This window comes from Microtus oregoni, unplaced genomic scaffold (assembly GCF_018167655.1).
Source record: "Microtus oregoni isolate MIOR12 unplaced genomic scaffold, Mior012 000087F_ref0000451, whole genome shotgun sequence".
NCBI classification, from domain to species: Eukaryota; Metazoa; Chordata; class Mammalia; order Rodentia; family Cricetidae; genus Microtus; species Microtus oregoni.
This window is the reverse complement of record NW_024544554.1, coordinates 2108170-2127299: the sequence shown is the minus strand read 5'-3', so window position 1 is coordinate 2127299 and position 19130 is coordinate 2108170. Positions and strand designations below refer to the sequence as shown.

General features: G+C 46.8%; 1 protein-coding gene across 3 annotated transcripts in view; it reads right to left on the bottom strand.

Annotated features, from left to right (window-relative positions):
- Window positions 1-5666: 5666 nt before the first annotated feature.
- Window positions 5667-19130, bottom strand: part of LOC121442202 (inositol polyphosphate 1-phosphatase) — a 31319-nt gene continuing 17855 nt past the window's right edge. For all 3 annotated transcript variants that reach the window (XM_041643675.1, XM_041643672.1, XM_041643674.1), the window contains exons 2-6: window positions 17518-17762; window positions 15018-15078; window positions 13105-13305; window positions 10625-10799; window positions 5667-9195 (exon numbers count right to left, since the gene is read on the bottom strand). In XM_041643675.1, coding sequence (XP_041499609.1) covers window positions 8643-9195; window positions 10625-10799; window positions 13105-13305; window positions 15018-15078; window positions 17518-17721 — 1194 coding nt within the window. In that variant the 5' untranslated portion in view covers window positions 17722-17762 and the 3' untranslated portion in view covers window positions 5667-8642. The remainder of the gene's footprint in view (window positions 9196-10624; window positions 10800-13104; window positions 13306-15017; window positions 15079-17517; window positions 17763-19130) is intronic.

Sequence of the window (19130 nt, the reverse complement as noted above, 5' to 3'; positions counted from 1 at the left end):
GTGTGTGTGTGTGTGTGTGTAAAAACAATGACCATTCTGTTTCAACCATCTTAGGACCAAGCTATCACTTGATGTTGATTTTTAATTTGTTGCACCCAACGGAGCGATAAGATCTAGGATGCTGGAGCCAAAGGCTCTGAAGGACTGTTTACCTAGGCTTTCTGTGGGAAGGGACCACACCGCCACCATCTTATCGTCATCTACGGGGTGTGTCTGCCTTGGTCAAACCCGTACACAAGAGTCAGCCTCCACACCCAGCTCTGGGGCTGGGGCTGAACCCTGGATTGTGCAGAAAAGCCTACAGTCATTGTTATTTGACTCTATCTTGACTATGCAAAGCTGGGGCAGTACCACATGTTACTAACAAAAGCAATGATGTTTTAAAAAAAGAAAGAAGGAAGGAGAGGACACACAGAAGAAAAGAAAGAGGAGAGAGGAAGAGAGCGAAAGAGCAAGGTACTTCGTGAGACTGTCTTCAAAGCTGTTTGTTTAATGTCAGGCTTTGGATCCACCTAGGAAAAGATCTACTGTAGCTTAGGTTTCCTTTATGGGCATGTTTTTCACCCTGTCAAGCCAGACTTCAGTGGCACTATTAACCATGAATGAGAAAGGCTACACTCTCCTCTCTCTCTCTCTCTCTCTCTCTCCTTTCCTTCTTTTCTTCTTCTTCTTCTTCTTCTTCTTCTTCTTCTTCTTCTTCATCTTCTTCTTCCTCTTTCTCCTCCTCCTCCCTCCCCTCCCTCCCTCCTTCCTTCCCTCCCCCGTTTTTCTTTCTTATATTTAGAAGTCATAGAACACATATGTAGACAAAACTGAGGACAAGAAACACATGTTGGAAATGTTTGTTGGAGGCAAATGTGCATGTTTGGAGTTTATCCCTCCCTTCCATGCAGTGCCTTGAGAGAGGTGGTGGGGTGGGAGGTGCCCTATTTAAGGATGCTTAGGGTAGCTTGCTCTGGCTGTGGGTACAGGATGCAGATGCAAACCAGCTGCAGTGAGTGGGGTCAAGCAGCCAGACTTCCTAAATGGGATGACTCAGCAAGCTCTCTTAGTCAGAGACTGATGGCAGTTTGTCTGCCTTCTGAGTAGGGGATGTACACCTCGGAAGTATAGCTTGACACAAGGAGACCAGAGGCCTCCAAGAAAATAACCAGGGCTGAGAATCTCTGAGATTTCTTGGCGCCATAGGAGAGGCGTGTCTGAGCTTGCATGTGTCTGTCTCCCTTGGTTCTTGCTGCAGGAAGTCTGTCTGTCTACTTACTGTCTTGATGGATGGCTGTGTTTGTAGCACTTTTTATTCTTTGGAGGACAAAGTGGACACATGTCCTGTAAGTTAGTGAGTGGGTGTGGCTGAGGATTGGCTTCTGACTATGAGGATCATGATATCTCCATGGTAACACGGATGCGTGATGGGGTATCAGGCTGAGGCCAAAGCTGGGCAGCTCAAGTTCCCGAGAGATAGAGTAGTAACCACCCTCCTATACCTGTTTCCAGTCTTCTAGATGGCAAGATTCTTGGGTTTTGGTTGCCCAGAAACGAAACTATCTTTGTAGTTGACTGTGGTCAGGTGACTTGGTTATAGCCAATGGCAAATCACGCTGCTGTTATCTTTCCTTTCATCCGCTTGTGGGAAATGCAGACCCAGTGACACTGAGAGGGGGGCATCAGTGTGGGGGTGGGGGGGATGAAAGAGGTGTGAATCCCTGAAGACATTAGGACGGGGCCACCCCTTCTGCTATGGACCACACCGCTCCGCTTCAGTGAGAAACTGCTTCGGTCTTTGTACAGCTGTCTGAGCATTCCCGCCACCTGCAGTGAATGTTAATGCTTACTGATCGCAAGCGCATGACTTAGACGTCAGCTCGGGAGTCCTCTGGACAGGAGGCCCACTGCACAGTCTTAGGTTCAGCGCTGTGTTTATACTCCCGTCTTCATGGCACTTCAGAGACTGTATAAGCCATGACAAACGCTGAAGGTACCTTTCGGAAGTCCCTTCCATCGGCACCTACTGGTCTCCCAGGGAGTGGGTGTGGTGTGCACACAGGCACAAGCGGTAACAACTGGAGTCTGAAGTCCATGCGGAAGACCGACAATATGCAAGTGTATGAAAAATCCGGACAAGGGGACAAAAGTGGTAACGTTCTTTTTTTTTTTTTAAAAAAAAAAGATTTATTTATTTATTATTTGTACAATATTCTTTCTGCATGTATGCCTGCAGGCCAGAAGAGGGCACCAGACCTCATTATAGATGGCTGTGAGCCACCATGTGGTTGCTGGGCATTGAACTCAGGACCTTTGGAAGAGCAGGCAATCCTCTTAACTGCTGAGTCATCTCTCCAGGCTGGTGGTAACGTTCTTGTGCAAGAACAAGTATGTGTGTTCAGATTCCCATAGCCCACGTAAGAAGGCTGGCGTGGTTGTCTGCATCTGTGACCCCAGTGCTGGAGTCACAGACTGGCTGGCACACAGAAAGAGAATCTTGGAGGCTTCTCGGCCAGTTGGTCTATTTAAAGGAGCGAACTCTAGTTTCAGTGAGAAACTGTGTTTGCAAAACTAGAGAAGTGATTGGGAAATAAACCCAATTGTGATGTCAGTATGCTTAAACACACACACACACACACACACACACACACACACACACACACACGGCGCCTCGAATGCTAATGATCACCAGGCTCCTACCGATGGACATGGAGCCATTGGTAGCAAGATGGAGAGACAAAGGTGTGATAAGGGGAAGCTGATGGCTGGGAAAGAGAATGACAAGCGAAAGGTCTGGGTGGAAGGTGTATTAAAAAGTGAATATTGGCAGGCAGTGGGGGCGCATGCCTTTAATCCCAGCACTTTAGTCCCATGAGGCAGAGGCAGGTGAATCTCTCTGAATTCGAGGCCAGCCTGGTCTACAAAGCAAGTTCCAGGACAGTCAGAGTTGTCACCCAGAGAAAGCCTGTCTCCAAAAGCAAAGAAACAGTGTATATTGATCTCTCATCAACTTACGGAACTAGAAATTGTGTATCCCCTTCGGCATCGTCGCTGGACCACGGCCACCCAAATGAAGTTCAGTCTCTCCCTTTGTGACTTCTGACTGAAGCAAGAAGCACAAACCGCCTTCCAGGGCTCTGTTACGCCCCGATCCGTGGAGTCCCCCAAAAACCAACATAGAGACCAAGTATGGTATGTAAAAGCAAAGCACCTTTATTCTTACTCAAGTTTGAACTTGGACTCTCCGTGTGTCCAACATATTGGCGTGATCAGGGAGCCCTGAGCAAAGTTGGGGTGGTATTTTTTTTAGAATGGCAGAGGGATTTGTAAGGTTCAAGACCCCAATTGGCTGACATTTGTCTAGGGGTCCCCTGTGAAAAGGGGATGGGTGTGTGCTGGGCTAAGGGACAACAGATGATCCTATCTACAATAATTGAAACATTAGGAACTTCCTTTGGATGGTCTGTTCCTGGGTGGTACCTGGGTGGTCTCAGTCACTTAGTGACTCCGTACCTAGGTAGGATTGCATGGTAAGAGATGAATAAACTAATTGGTGGCTGTGATGTGGGAAACAGGATAGACAAAACAGCATTGCTCTGTTGCTCCTGCGTGCTAATTGTGCTTATTAGTGAAGAAAGCGCTTCCGTTTGAGTAGTCAGCGTTGCAGATGAGACCACAGACACTGAGATATGGAGATGACTAACAACCGGCAAGCAGTGCTGGGAGGAAGCAGCTGATTGGCTGATACCGTCAGGTTGCTAGGAGACGGCTTCGTTCGTGTGTCTTTCCTTCCTTGGTCACTTGTTCTGGGACCTTCTCAGTCTGTGGCTCTGTACTCCTTTTAATGTGACCCTGAAGTCAGCAAGGATTCCTGTGGATGTGCAGAGGCGTCCACGCTAGGGACGCCAGTGCTTCAGCCCCCTCGGAACGGCAAAGCCTTCTTTGGGTCCGGGTGAGAAAGTTGACAGCGTTTGCAGAAAAACCGCCCACGACAGCTTTCTCCCTCCACCATGTTTACATCCTGCCGATTGGGTCCCTGCAGAGTCTGCTCCTACCGAGATTAACTAAGCCTGTTTCCCGGGTCAGCTTTATATACTAAGCCTGCCTCCTGATGTATCTACGTGCAATAGCTCCCCTTCCCTGTTCAGTTGCATATAATAAACACGTGGAACCGGAGGGGCAGAGTGGTCTGCGGTTTCTCCAGTCAAGAGCTCCGTACACCTGACCCCACCCCCGCCCGCCTCTTTGTGCGCCCCCTTTTCACTCCCACATTGCCTCTAGTCAGGGTTCAGGAATCCAGGCTGTGTGAGGATGAGGCACTTCCTCCCTACTCATCTCAAAGAAGACAGTCCTTCCTCTTCACATGTTAATCCACTACACCTGGCTGGGTTTTCACCAAACCAAAAAGTTTCTGAACTAGCATTCACCTTCATGTCTGTTGGTTGCAGAGGAATTGGCCAAAGAGCAATTTATGCCCAGGTCAGGGGATAGGCACTTGATTTTGATTTGGCAGAGAGGTGCCCAAATTTTGTATGAGAAAAAGATGCTCCGTATGGAATATTCCTTTATGCTATGTGAACATGTGTTTCTGTGATTGTTTTAATTAAGAAGCTGCCTGGCCAATAGCGGAACAGGATAAGGTTAGGCAGGAGAGCCAAACTGAGAATCCTGGGAGGAAGAAGGACAGAAAAGGGAGTCTCAGGTCAGACATAGAGAAAGCAAGATGTGTACAAAATGAGGTAACAAGCCATGAGCTACGTGGCAAAGCATAGATAAGAAATACGGATTATATTAAATGTAAGAGTTAGCTAGTAATTAGCCTGAGCTATTGGCCAAGCCTTTATAATTAATACTAAGCTTTTGTGTGGGTTACTCGAGAGTGGCATGACAGAAACTTCTGCCTACAACTCCAGATAATATTTATTAGATGATTTGTGTGTAGGGGTTGTGTGTATGTGTGCATACATTTGTGTGCACACCCTAGTACAGGTGCTTGCTTATGTGGAAACTGGAGGCTAACATCATAGTATCTGCTGTTGTTGCTCTTTGTGATGGCTCATCTCGGTGGCCAACTCAACTACATCTGGAAATAACTACAAGGCAAGCAACTGGGCACACCTGTGAGGAATTCTTCTTGATTGGATTGTTGGTGGTGGGGAGACCCGCCCCAAATCTGGGCCATGCCTTCTGTTGGCAGCCTACGTAAAAAGACTTGGAGGAAGGAAACATTTGCCTGCTTGCCCTCCTTCTTGCTGGCAAGGTCACCTGCCCTCTACTGAGGCAGTCCTTTATCTTGAACCTACTCCTTTGGGATAAACTGAAGATGATTGAAACCTCCAGCCTCGTGGACCAGATAACTATTGGATTCTTGGGCTCTCCACTGGGAAGCAGCCACTGTTGGACTAGCTGGACCACTGCCTGTCAGCCATTCTAATAAATTCCCTTTATATATAAGTGTTGTTCATTCTAGTAGCTCTGTTCCTCTAGAAAGCCTTGACTAATACGCTCTCCATAATATTTTTCTGAGGCAAGGTCTCTCGCTGAATGTCCTAGCACAATTTCTGTTGCTGTGATAAACCCCACAACTCAAAGCAATCTGAGGAGGAAATGGGTTTATTTCATCTTAGAGGTTACAAATTACTGAAGGGAGTCCTGGCAGGAACTCGAGCAAAAGCCATGAAGAAAAGCTGCCTACTGTTTTCTCTAGCATCTGCCAGGCTTATATAGCTCAGGCTTATCTGTTGAGGGATGGTACCACCCGCACTGGACTGGGGTCCCTTACATCAAGTAGCAATTAAGAAAATATCCACTGGGCGGTGGTGGCGCACACCTTTAATCCCAGCACTCAGGAGGCAGAGGCAGGCGGATCTCTGTGAGTTCAAGGCCAGCCTGAGCTAGTTCCGGGACAGGCTCCAAAGCCACAGAGAAAGCCTGTCTTGAAAAAACAAAACAAAGAACAAAAAAAAAGAAAGAAAAGAAAATATCCCTACAGGTATTCCCTAGGCCAATCTGATCAAGGCAATCCCCCAGCTGAGATGCTCCCTGTCGCTAACTAGGAGACTGAACTTAAAGCTCAACTGTGTTTGGCTAGGCTATCTGGTCAACCTCCATGGCCTATCTTGTTTCACTCACTCCAGCCCTGGAGTCAGGGCTATGCAAGCTGCCACGCTTGGCTCCTGTGTCGTGCGGAGATGCAAATTCAGATTTTCATATTTAGAACTGTATCCACTGAGCCATCCTCTCCCCAGCCCTTACTATACTATTTTAAGGACATATTTAGAATAATTTTTGATAGTGGTGATCATTTGACACCTATAAAAGCATAATTCTAGGAATAGATGTACATAAATTATCAGAAATGCTCGCAAAAATATTCAGTGATCACGAGCTTTGTTTTCAGAAAAAGTTATTTCTGCTTCCCCCAGCTCAGCATAGCATTTTAATTTTTGCTTCTGTGATCAAGTATTATACAATCCTCCATACCTTCAATTGTGATTAGTGATTTGTCTCTACATGACTGCAATTGAAATATACATTACTGCATATAGAAACTATTATCCAATATTTGGGAATTTGTTGTTCATAACAGCTTTGCGTACAGCCACCAAAGACAGAAATAAGGGGAAAAAATGAAAAGATAAACAAAAACGGCAGAACACAGGCCATGGAATAACACTCAGCCTTAACAAGGGGGAAATGCTGACATACATGTAAGATGAATGAAGCTAACATGCTAAGTGAAATTAGCTATTCACAAAATAGACACAAAAATTTGACTCCGATTAACTAAGGTAATTTGAAGTAGCCCCGCCCATAGAGACAGGGAGTGGAATGGTGTTTGCTGAGGGCTGGGGAGGGGACGGAGTTTAATTAGGCCACACCCCTGAAGAACCCCCTAGGCAACTATGAGCAGCTGCGCAACAGAAGAATCCTCTTCCCTCTTCCGCCATGGTCCATTATTTTCTTTTTGCGTAACCTCCGTGGGGAACCTTCTAAAATTTCCATGAAGTCACATGAGCTTCTCTGCCCCTCCCACGAGGAGGTGCCAACACGCCAGAGAGTTTATGGGACTCATGTGTGTGATCGCAATGGAAAGGAAGAAGAACGAACCGAGGTCAGGGCTTCTGTTCTGTACAGGGTCTAACTGTCTCAACTTTATTATCGTATGCGGGTGCACATGTGCCCGCGTGGAGATCCGAGGACAGCTTTGTGGAGTCTGTTCTTCCGTTCCTCCTTGAAGTACGCCCCATGTTTATTATAGTATTGACCACAGCAGTCAGGATTCTGGAATCATCCAGTGTTTGTCACAGGTCCTGCAAGGCCGACTGATTTGAGCTTTGCCGTTACAGAGCTGGATTCTCTCTGCAGTCTAAAAAACAAACTCAGGAGCGAGGAGTAGAATGTCGTCGACTTAGAGCTGAGGCAGGGGGGGAGTTAGGAAGAGACATTGGTAAAGGGGGATGAAATTTCAGTTAGAATGTTCAAGAGATCTACCATCCAACATGGCGACTGTAGTTAACAGTGGGGCATATCCTGGAAGATTACTATTAATATTTGTCGGTCTCCTCACCACAAAGGGTGAGCTATTGGCTCCATGTAGCATGCGCACTTCAAAGAATCACAAGTGTACAACATAAAAATACATACATTATTTGTCAACTCATTTCTCGAGTTTAAGAATAACGGAAGAAACAAACAGGTCTGACTTTCTCCCAGTAACTTGGGTATTATTCCTCCCAGTAACATGGGATTGTAATATTAACGTAGAAACAGCCATCAGTACCCAGAGAGCACGGAGGGACTGCAGCCGGCTGAAGGTTTGCTTGATCCCTCCAGTGGACATCACCAGGGTGACCTGGGCTGCGGAAGGACACTGCACAGCTCTAAGACTCGTTAGTGTGGCAAAACAGAGGGTCACACTGGGGTTACAGTAGAGAGTAAATAGCTATGCAAAACAGAGAGAGCTCTTTGCCCCACCTCTTCTGCTTGGCTTATGGTAGGAGGTTAGCTATCACTCACTTGCATATACATTTACACACACACACACACACACACACACACACACACACACACCTCTTCTGCTTGACCTATGGTAGGAAGTTAGCTATCACTTGACTGCATATCTCTCTCTCTCTCTCTCTCTCTCTCTCTCTCTCTCTCTCTCTCTCCATGCTTTCTCCAGTCTCTGTATATCTCTTCTTTTTGTTTCCTGATTTCCAATTCCCTCCCTGCCTCCGCATCGAGCTTTTACTTATTTATTTTAAAGGAGAAACACAAACTATTGAAAGCCTATGCACTTGGCTCCATTATTCAGATCCACAGTTCTGAATCTCCTGCCTCAGGCCCGAACCACAGATTTCTTCTCCAGGATGAGAAATAAAACCCAGCTCCAGCCTGGCTCCATTCAGCCATTCTACTCCAGCCGGGCAATTCACTCCTCCCTTGGAATTTTATTGAAGAGTTCCAAGCAACATTAACAGAACAAGGTTCCCTGTAAGAATATCATATACCAACTTAGTTGTGACATGAATGTCATTAATTTACAGAAATTAACATTATGAACACATAACGGGAAAATGTCCCTGAAAAGAGACAAGGGAACATTAACAGACAGCACAAAGGGGTTCCGTTCAGCTTTAGGGCAAGTTGAGGTCAGGGCCCTATGTCTGTGTCTTCAAAGGTCCGAGGTTTTGGATGAGGCAGCTCAGGAAAGTGTCCAGCCGATGCCTGGACCTATAGGCTATCAGTCCTCCCTTGTTGGCCCAGAGATCCACTCCGGAAGCACCTTTGTTTTCCGTGTGATACAGCAATTGTGGTAAGTCCAGCCCCGGTTCGGGATTTCGCGCCAAGCACTCTTTCATGTCTACAATGCCCCCACCCATGGCCCTCAGAATGGCGTGGGCGGCACAGGAGTCCCACTTGAACGTGGTGTCCTCTGAGAAGATGTAAATGTCAACCAGGCCTTGGACTACACAGAGGCTCTTGTAGCCTGCCCCCGCTGCCGGGAAGACGCCGCCTCCGCACACTCGCGACAGCGCCGCTTTGATGGTCTCGTTCTCGCTGGTACTGATGACTGCGGAAAGGGGGCGGGAGAGCTCCCCGTCTGAGTTTTCAGTCCGGGTTTCACCGCCGGTCCCTTTAGAGAGGGCGATCTGCGGGGAATGGATGTTGGTCCCCATGTAGGAGAGGCCCCAGTAGTACTGCCCCGTCCACCTGCAGGAAACAGGTTTAGCTGGTGATTAGCACGCTGGTTGACGCAGGCGCCTTTCAAATATAACGATATGAAAAAATGCACACTGCCTCAGAGCAAATTGAGTTTTAATGATCCTGAGCCTATAAATGGACATCAAGCTACTAATTAATTCTAAGCTGACTGCAAGCAAGCGCCTGTGTTTCTGTGAGAGAAACACGGACTCTTTACCTCGCCTCAAACCCAGCTGGGTTAACACTAAGCCTGCTAGGATCTCTGACCTCTAGGAACAAAGCCAAAACTCAATCCCGCTTTTGTTATTCAAAGTCCTAGAGGGAAAGAGACAGGTCTAAGTCTTCTTGTAAATCTCCTCCTCTTTATTCTGCGTCTCTAAGCTTCACTTTGACATCAAACACCAAGTAAGATGGCCTCCTGTGGTTATTGTTGGCAATAACAGTAATAACAGTTTTGTCTACCCACCTCCCCTCCTGTCCAGGGCTCTGTTTACAGATGAGAGGCTACCTTTAGAGAAAGCAAGTAACTTGCTAAAGTGGCCTGGATCCTTAAGTGGAGAAACCTGAAATCAAATCTGGTTCACCCCTGAATCTGAGGCCCTCCAAAGCTGGCTTTGGAGTCCTCTTGTGTCTATGGAGTGCTGGGCTTACAGGGTCCCTAATGTTTTAATGACCTTTTAAAACATTATCAAAATAGTTTGAAAAAAAAAATGGAGTAGAGGAAAATTCCAGAGGCTTAAACTTTTAAATCTTAAAGAACAAAGGATTCTTATCTGAAGCAACCCGAAGATGAATGAACACAGGCAGTCCTGTTTTTTTCAATGAGAAGGAAGAGGGTCTGCCGCCTCTGCTCAGACTCTGCTATGCCCAGGAGTCAGCCCCCAACACAGAAGCCTGGCCACTAACCAGGCTGTGAGAGGGGATTAGTGGAAAGGTGGGGGCGGCAGAGGACAGCTTCCACACTGATGCTGGCAGTATTTGGAAGGAATTCGAGTCAACCCTGGCCATATCTGACAAAAATTCCCCTAAATACTTTCCATGTTTGATTCTGCATTTCTTCCACCATAATACAGAAATTCACCTGGCCACATAGTGGTGGCATCTACCGTGTTCCAATGAATCAGAGGACAGCATTGAGCATTAATCTACATGTGTGGTTTTGAGTGGATTTTAGAAACAGGAATAGGGTTGCTATATCTCAAATGCAAAGCCGTGGTTTCTCTGAGACCGAATTAATTTCTTTTAAAGCACCAACGTGCACTTACACCCAAGCAAAACCCTGCCAAATCCAGGACTGAAGAGAGGAGGCATCCTAATTTAGCCCTGTGGACTCACAGTGGGAAACCCCATAGAACCCAGTCGTGAGAAGGCCATGTGAAGTGACCATACTAACAAGCAAGGCTGAAGCTGGGCGACCAAAACCGGAAATGTCTTTTACCTTAGAGTAGTTAGATTCTGAGACACAAAAGGCTGGTTGATGACTCCCATCAGGGGCACGCCTGTCTGTATATCATAGACACCAATCAAAATCGTCACACACTGAAGCCCACTGGGGAAGACTCCCTGGTTGGATTTCACATCGGCAGAACCTTTAATATACTGATAGGTGGAATCTGAAAAATGAAACAAACATACAGGCACAGATGGGTTATTAGATCATGGTGGATCGATCGAGGATTTTTTTTTATCCTGTATAAATTCCCCTTCTAATTTAGTAATCTATCAGATTTCATCATTGGGCGCTGCCTGACCTGAATCATTTGTATTCTTATATATCATTGCTTCTATTGCATTCAGTGTATGGGAAGTTTAGGGAAAAATGTGTTGTCTTGAGACAGGGTCTCTGTGCAGCACGGGCGGGTCTCCAGCTGGAGATCTTCCCGCCTCTGCCCTGTAAGTCTGAGAACTCTTTAAGGGGGAGAACATGGCCACAGTCCTGAGGAATCTAATACAGCACCTTGCATATAACAAGGCCTCTAAGGCAGCTAGGGCTGGGAAGACAACTCAGTGGGTAAAGCATCGAAGGCATGAGGTCTTGAGTTGGGATTCCCGGCACCCACACAAGATGTCAGGCAAAGCAGGTCCCTCTTCAAAAGCCCAGTGCAGGGGAGGAGGCGGAGACAAGAGGTTCTCTGGGGATTGCTGAACTGCCAGTCTAATGGAATGGGTGAGTTTCAGATCAGGCAAAAAAGGAATGAGAACGACACACTACAATCTGTGCTGTGCTGTGTGCACAGGAGCGCGTGCACACACCATTAAAAACACACTGAAAAGGCCAACAGCTCCTGATAGCTGGCGGGATGTTTTGTTTTTATTTTTGTTTTTTAAGAACTGTTACTCATCAGAGGACTGGAACAATCTGAGATGGAAAAGCTTCTAGGGATCTGTCAGATACAGAATGGCCTCTCATTGTCTTCATTCATCTCTCCAAGCTGCAAGGAAGGAGATGATGAAGCCGGCCTAACAGGGAAGAGGGCCGGCATCACAGTGCTTGTGAGGGTTGATCTCGGTTGTCAGCCTGATCGGATCTGGGATCAACTAAGAGGTATGGATCTGGGTGTGTCTGGAGGTATTATCTGGAAGCACTGTGGAGGGGGCACAATCCTCTCTCAGAGTGGGCAGTGCCTTCCAGCAGCCCGGCTGTAAAGACGCATGAGGCAAAGTGGTGCTGATTTTTCCTTCTTGCTTTTCTTCTTGCTGGTGCAAGCACCTACTCTTCAGCTGCTGCTGCTGCTGCTGCTGCTGCTGGCGTCCTTCACTGACATAAACACATTAGCATCTCTGAACTTTCAACATGGACAGACGACCAGTAGTCTCCAGGGATTCCCCAGGCCTCAGGACCAACTGGCACTGCTAAGGCTTCCAGTATGGCAGACTGAGCAGCTACTGGCCTCATCAGCATGCGACAGGCGTTGGTGCAGTACCAAGTCCCCTGAGTCAGCACACAGTGAAGACCGTGCCCAGCCAAAGACCCAGGGACACAGACAAACACCTATTCAGGGTGGAACTAAGACAAAGGAGATGGTTTTCCTCAGAACTGTAAAAACATCAATTTACCCTGACATGACCAGAGGCTTGGGTGGAAATTTTAATGCTCATAGCCAATGCACTGATTGCATGTTATGCAGCTATCTGATGTAAGACAAGCCGCCGTGTTGTGTTGTGCGTAGCACAGGATGCTGAGAAAGGATAATGTCCGCCACCAGTTGTGTCAAGCAGAATCGATGGGGAAGATGGGAAAGTTGGGAGACGTTAAGTCTTGGGACCTTGTAGAGACAGCGCTGTTTCAGAAGCATGCACTCTAGTGACAATTCTACCACAACAAGGACTAAGGCTTGGGAGGTTTGACGCCGGCTTGCCGGTCACCTAAGCCCCATTCGACCGTTTCGCTTGACTACGGTTTTGACTGTTGCCTAACTGAATGAGTAGCCCACGATTTAAAGCTCACAACTCTCCCTAAAAGCACCAGTTTGGGCTTAGTGTTTTAAAATCTGGAGATCCAGCCTGTACTAGCAGACGGTAAGAATCTGTTAGGACGGTACTCTCTCTCGGAGAGGTGCTCATCGTGGTCACTTCACATTCTCAGATTTACCAGGCATTTACAGATCCATTAGTGGGCTGGAGAGATGGCTCAGCAGTTAAGAGCACTGGCTGCTCTTCCAAAGGTCCTGAGTTCAATTCCCAGCAACCACATGGTGGCTCACAACCACCTGTAATGAGATCTGTGCCCTCTTCTGGCCTGCAGGCAGAGTATTGAGAATACTGTATACATAAATAAATAAATAAATCTTTAAAAAAATAATGATAACGGATGTTCCAGGAGATCTAGACTATTTAGTTCTAATGGTTTCTATTTCCTGGAGCCACCCTGACCCCTCAAGAACACTGGGCACAAATGAGTAGCAGTCCCACACTTACCTATGGGGTCCACCCAAATCCCCAGAATTTCCTGTGGGACCCTGATCTCCAGGGACTCCAGAGTGGGGTCACTTAGGTCCACATCCTGATGCACCACCTTCGCCAGCGCTTCAGACGCCGGCACGTTGCCATCCAGGACTCTGCTGAGAAGCTCTGCTGTCTCCGCCTCCGTGGACCGCAGCTCCACGGTGATCTTTTCCCCTAGAATGAAGACAAATTAGAGCCACGGCTCCTTGAGAGATTCAGGGAGAAGACCGGACCGCGGGAGGCAGAGCGGCAGCGAGGAGCGTGGGCAGCTGAGCTGAGCTCTTGGGTTAGGTGGGTGCGGTATGTCCACAGCGCTGGTTCGGAAACCCTGCCAGGATCCCCTGCGGCTCTTTATAAAGCGGTGGACGCTAATGGCTCTGTGGCGTCCTCTTGATGGAGAGGTTAGGCTCCAGGACTCAGCCTGCTCCCCCAGAAAAGGAACTACAAGGGCAAAGGTTTGCATTCAAGGAACTCCACACAAAAGTTGAAATTCTTCAGCTTCAATAATTATTCTGTTACTTAGTTTTGTCTTTTGACTTTTCTCTGTCCATGTTGGAATGTTACTGGAAAAGACCATAGGTCTTATCCACATATGGAAATACTTCTGCTTTTTCCTGTAATGCTACTTTTAACAAAAATATTGCTTATACTCAGGAGTATCAGATGAAGCATTAAATTAACTGTTTATGAAACAGCCATGAAAATGTAGGACTGTAAATTAGGACGTACTGTGTGATACTCATAACAGTTACTTATAACTTTTGGAAGTGTGAATAAGATTTCTGTCTTCTTTCTTGGAGTCATAGGAATGTATAGAAACTTTTAGACACATAGAAATGTATATAAAAAGCCAGGGGAGAGGTTCATGCCTGTGGTCTCAGCTACTCTGGGAGTTGAGGTGAGAAATGACTAGAACCAAGAATTTGAGACCAGTTATAACCCAGCAAGGTCCCACCTCCAACAGAACAACAACAAAATAAAATTAAAAGGTTGGTACGGAATGGTGGGGTAGGAGGTCCTTCTGTTTATGTGTTGCTTTCATTGGTTGATGAATAAAGAAACTGCCTTGGCCTTTTGATAGGGCAGAACTTAGGTAGGCAGGGAAAACAGAAATGAATGCTGGGAGGAAGAAGGGCCCAGTCAGGAGAAGCCATGGATCCTCTGTCTGAGATGGACAGCGCCGGTTAGAATCTTTCCCAGTAAGCCACTGCCACGTGACAATATACAGATAAACAGAAATGGGTTAAATCAAGATGTGAGAGTTAGGCAATAAGAGGCTAGACATAATGGGCCAAGCAGTGATTTAATTAATACAATTTCTGTGTGGTTAATTCGGGGTTAAGCTGGCCGGGCAGCCCAGATGAACAAGTGGGCCCTCTTCCCTGAAACAGAATGGAAACTTCTAGTTAATTCAGCTACCTTTACAGAGGTTCTGAGATGAAATGCAGAGGGTACCGGAGCAACATCATACATTACTTCAGGACTGAGGGATCTGCTACACACTTAGCCCAGAGCTGTAGAGTCCAGGGTGTCCCCAAATGGGTTTAAATCCCTGCTCAGGCACTGTCCGTTCAACTGTGTAGACAAACACCTTTCTGGGGCATCAATCATCCCATTAGGTTTTCAAAAGGCTATAGAATTTTCCCAAAGGCTAGGTCGCGATGGCTAAAATGCTGATAAATTATTCCAAGACCAAGAAACCACCTCACCTCTCTCTAACTCAAACGCCATCCTATTCTGAGGTAGCGCCTATATAAAGCTTTACATTTAAGCATGTGATGCTGTTTATACCCAAAGTTTTCTAGCATTCATTTATTTTATGTTCCAAGTTAGAAACTAGAATACTATGATTAAGTTATAAAACACATTAAGGTTCTTCTACTTACCCAAATCATTTGTAAATTCATTGGATTCTTCGCCAAAAATTTTTTTCCCCAAGCCTGGAAACTGAATAAGTCAAAGTTTGAAAAACAAACCAACAACCCCCAGTCCCACAAATCAGTTCTGAAGAGAGTTCCATAAGTTAGATTTGAAACTCCAAACTTTCATAGTCGGAGTCAGCCTGAGCGTGGAAAAAGAAGCCAGCTTCGTTCTGGGCTAATATTGGTTCTGTCTAATATTTTCCTATTCCTTTGCCAGTCTAGAACATGTAATCCATGACTGAGATCAGGCTCCTTTATGTGCTGTGAGCCTTTTGCTGGAGTGCCACAGGGCTGGGATGGCCACAGGGCTGGGATGCCACAGGGCTGGACGGCCACAGGGCTGGGATGCCACAGGGCTGGATGGCCACAGGACTGGATGGTCACAGGGCTGGACGGCCACGTGACTGACCGGTTACAGGGCTGGGATGCCACAGGACTGGGGACATTTATTAACCTTGCTCCTAAACACCAGCCTGTGAAAACTCATGTTATTGGCTAATGTCCTTAAAATAATTTCATTAAAAATTTTTTTTATAATTTATTTTTGCATTTTAGGTATATGGGTACTTTTCATATATGTCTGCACATCAGAGGAGGGAATCAGATACATCATAAATGGTTGTGATCTGCCATACGGCTTCTTGAAATCCAACTCATGTCCTCTGAAGAACAGTCAGTGCTCTTAACCACTGAGCCATCTCTCCAGTCCCTAAGAGAATTTCTAAAGGTAGAAAAAGACTAGAAGGTAATCTTGGGTTTTATTTTCATTTTCAGATAACATCTCTGCACCCATCGGTGTGCCAAAGGAAAAAAAGAAAGGAGGAAAAGAAAGAGAAAAAGAAAGAAACCCAGCACTGTAGGGACCTATGACGTAAGCATGGGTATAGCGTGAACTGGGATTGAGTGAGACTTTCCTCAAATGTCCATGTTAGTGTTCACATGAACACATTTCACTCCTGGCCCTCGGAAGATACTTTTTCTCAAAATACGTGCTGACTCCCATATTCCTGCTATTTTCAGGGAAGGGACTGCCTCACACACTCGAACATTCCCAGATGCGCAAAACACAAGGGCCACAGCACCTGCTATTCTTTGTCTTTTGCAAAACAGAACCGGGCCTACAACCGGGCTGGCCATCTGCCAGTTCCCCCACACCTGTTTCCAGAGCTGTCTAGAGGAATGCAGGCAGAAGGGGTCTGAAATAAAAATATCTAAAGCAGCTCAGGTGGAAAGTATTTGTTTCATAAATTCCAGCGGTTGTTCATGAATAATTGCCTGGAATTGCTCTAATGCTGGGGGGGGGGGGGGTCACATATTAACCCATAAAAGTAATGTTGATACGTATCCAATCCGGTTGCTCAACCGGCCCTTGTGTATAACTGTCTCCATCAGTAACAACAACAACAACAACAAAAAAAAAAAAAAACTTCCTTCATTGAGCTAGCCAAAGCCAGGTAGAAAAGGGCATGAAGAAGAAACAGTCTGTGGAGATTTTACGTAACTTAGGTACTCTCTTCTCATGCCCGTGGTCAAGATTTTACTTCATTCTAAAATGATCCTCAAATTTAAAAAAAAATCATTAAAAATATGAAAGTGGTTTTTTTAAAAAAAATTTCTATCATAAAGCTCCATTCTTTTAAATTAGAAAAAAAAAAAAGAGGTGGGGAAGGGATGATATGAAAGCCAACGGGAACCCTAGTGGCCACACACTCAGAACCATTTCCTACATTCAAGAGCTGTCACGCTGTGCTGTGTAATTTCGGATCACTTATCCAAGCTCCCTGTGACACCCGGATCACAGTGGAATAATAGTTCTTTGTACAAAACTGTCGCCGGGTTCACCAGCGAGAATTCGCGAAGCCAGAGACACATTTCCATGCGTCTGCTGGCATCACTGTTAGGATACTAGGACATTAGCTTCGCCTGGCCACTTCCACACTGAGAACCACAGTCACTGGCTGTCATGACCATATTTTTATAGGAGGATCAAGGGAGATTTTTACCCAATCCCAAGCCCGTAACCAAGGCCAACGTTACACAAATAGTGAAGGGACTAAGGAGTCAAAGCAAGTGAGACAGGTAGTGCAAACCCGCAAAGAGACGCCAGCAATCCCCAGCCGCAAGGAGAGTCTAACACTGGGCTTCGGAGGGACCTTAATTGTGTCCTGTCGCAGAGAACAGGAATTATTTATTAACAAGGAGCTCATCAATAAACCAAAGAGTCGACTCTATGAACTCATGTTAGAATTCTGAGTCCCCTCCATTTGTTCGCTTTTCGATCCTTCATTGATTTCCCGCAAAGACCATTTTCGTAATAGTGTAATGAAAAATAAGGGAAGACCAGAAGATCCTCGTTTGGCTCGGGGATATCCTGAGGATCAGTAAAAGACCCGCTGTTTTACTCAGAGAGAAGCAGAGTGGCAGAGGCAAGCAGCTCACAGCCACCTTGGCCCTGACCTCTCACCTTATTCTCCATGTTCTGCTTTACGACTTCCTGCACCAGCACGTCGGCCAGGGTCTTGAAGTCCGCCGCGAACTTCTTGTTCTTCTCCGCATCTTTCTTCTCCTGCACGAGCAGCTGGAAGAGGGCCTCCTGCTGCCGGCACGCCCGGGCGATGTTAGCAGCCTTCTCGGAGACACGGAGCAGCTCCCGGAGAATGTCTGACATTTCTAAAGGTTCCCCCGCCCTCTGGCTCCTCTGGCTCTTGGCTGGAAAAGCGCAAGAATGTGAAAGAGAAAGCGGTCAGAATCAGGGTGCCTCTCCCACTAACGCCCCACTTGGCAGCCACCTGTCAGCAGGGTTGAGCTGCCAGTGGACACCACATTTTCAGTGGGCTGACTATTGAAACTTAGTTCTCAAATCTTGTAAAAAACAATTACATTCTCAAAAACAAAACAAAAACTATTACCCAAAGAACTGAATATTCAGGGAAAGAAAAAAAAAACCTTTGAATAAGAATCTATATTGCAAAGCCCTAGCAAGACGGAAGTACCAGGGCATCGGAGGAAAGCCAGATTCTTCTAAGGACCCTAATCATAACACAGCCGTATCATGAAGATTAACACAGCACTCTCTGTGACAAGGACGAGGGTGACAGACAGTCACATTGCCACCTCCACGTGGTAAGCGGCAGAGCCCGCAGAGCTGCAAGCACTGTGCCCTGAGGCCACTCTTGGGTATGAAGCATCTCACGGGCAACTAGGGTAAAAAATGTTCCAGAGGCAAATGCCATTCTCCACCAAGTAGCAGCCTACACCACGACGTGAGGGGCAAATTGCACCTTGCCAGGACCAGAGAGCTCTGGATTCTCAGATTCATGTGGCATGCATAAATCTTTTTCTTCCTCTCCTCTCCTCCTCCTCCCCTTCCCTCCCCTCCCCTCCCCTCCCCTCTCCTCTCCTCCCCTCCCTGCTCCCTCTCTGAAGCCTTGACTGCCCTGTAACTCTTCTCTGTAGCCCAGGCTAGACTTGAATTTAGAGCTCGCTCTGCCTCTGCCTCCCAAGGGCTGGGATTAGAAGCGTGCACCGCCACACCCAGCGGCGGAAGTCTTTCTACTGGGCCTCCCTGGACAGGCTTCCAATTAGCAATGGGACTCTTGTTCAAAGTGTGAACCGTTCTGCTTCCCTTCAGAGAGAACAGCCAGCCGTGAGGATTATCTGCCCTGCGCTGCGGTTCCGGAATGAAGCGTAGGGGGTTGAGTAACTTCTAAAGGGTTGCACAAGGCTGAGAGGCGGGGCTCAGGATCCCTTGCACACAACACTAGGTTTCTTCATCGTCTCAACTGTTTCCTCTATTAAAAGAAGCTTGAGGCTGGGAACCCACTCAGCCGAGAGATGCTGACGCAGGGGTGTGGCGAGCTGTTATAGCTACATTGTCTAAATCTGTTTTCCTTATGGCCCACTGCCTGAGGAAATACTTCCTCAACAGAAAGGAAGGAAAAGTGGGTAGAACAAGGAGATATCCCCCTCGTTCTTCTTTATCCCTGGTCGTCATCTCTGGAGGTCAGCAAGGGGACAGATGCTAACTCTGACGCTGGGCCCGGAAACACACAGGTTCCCAAGGAGCCGCTGGCATAA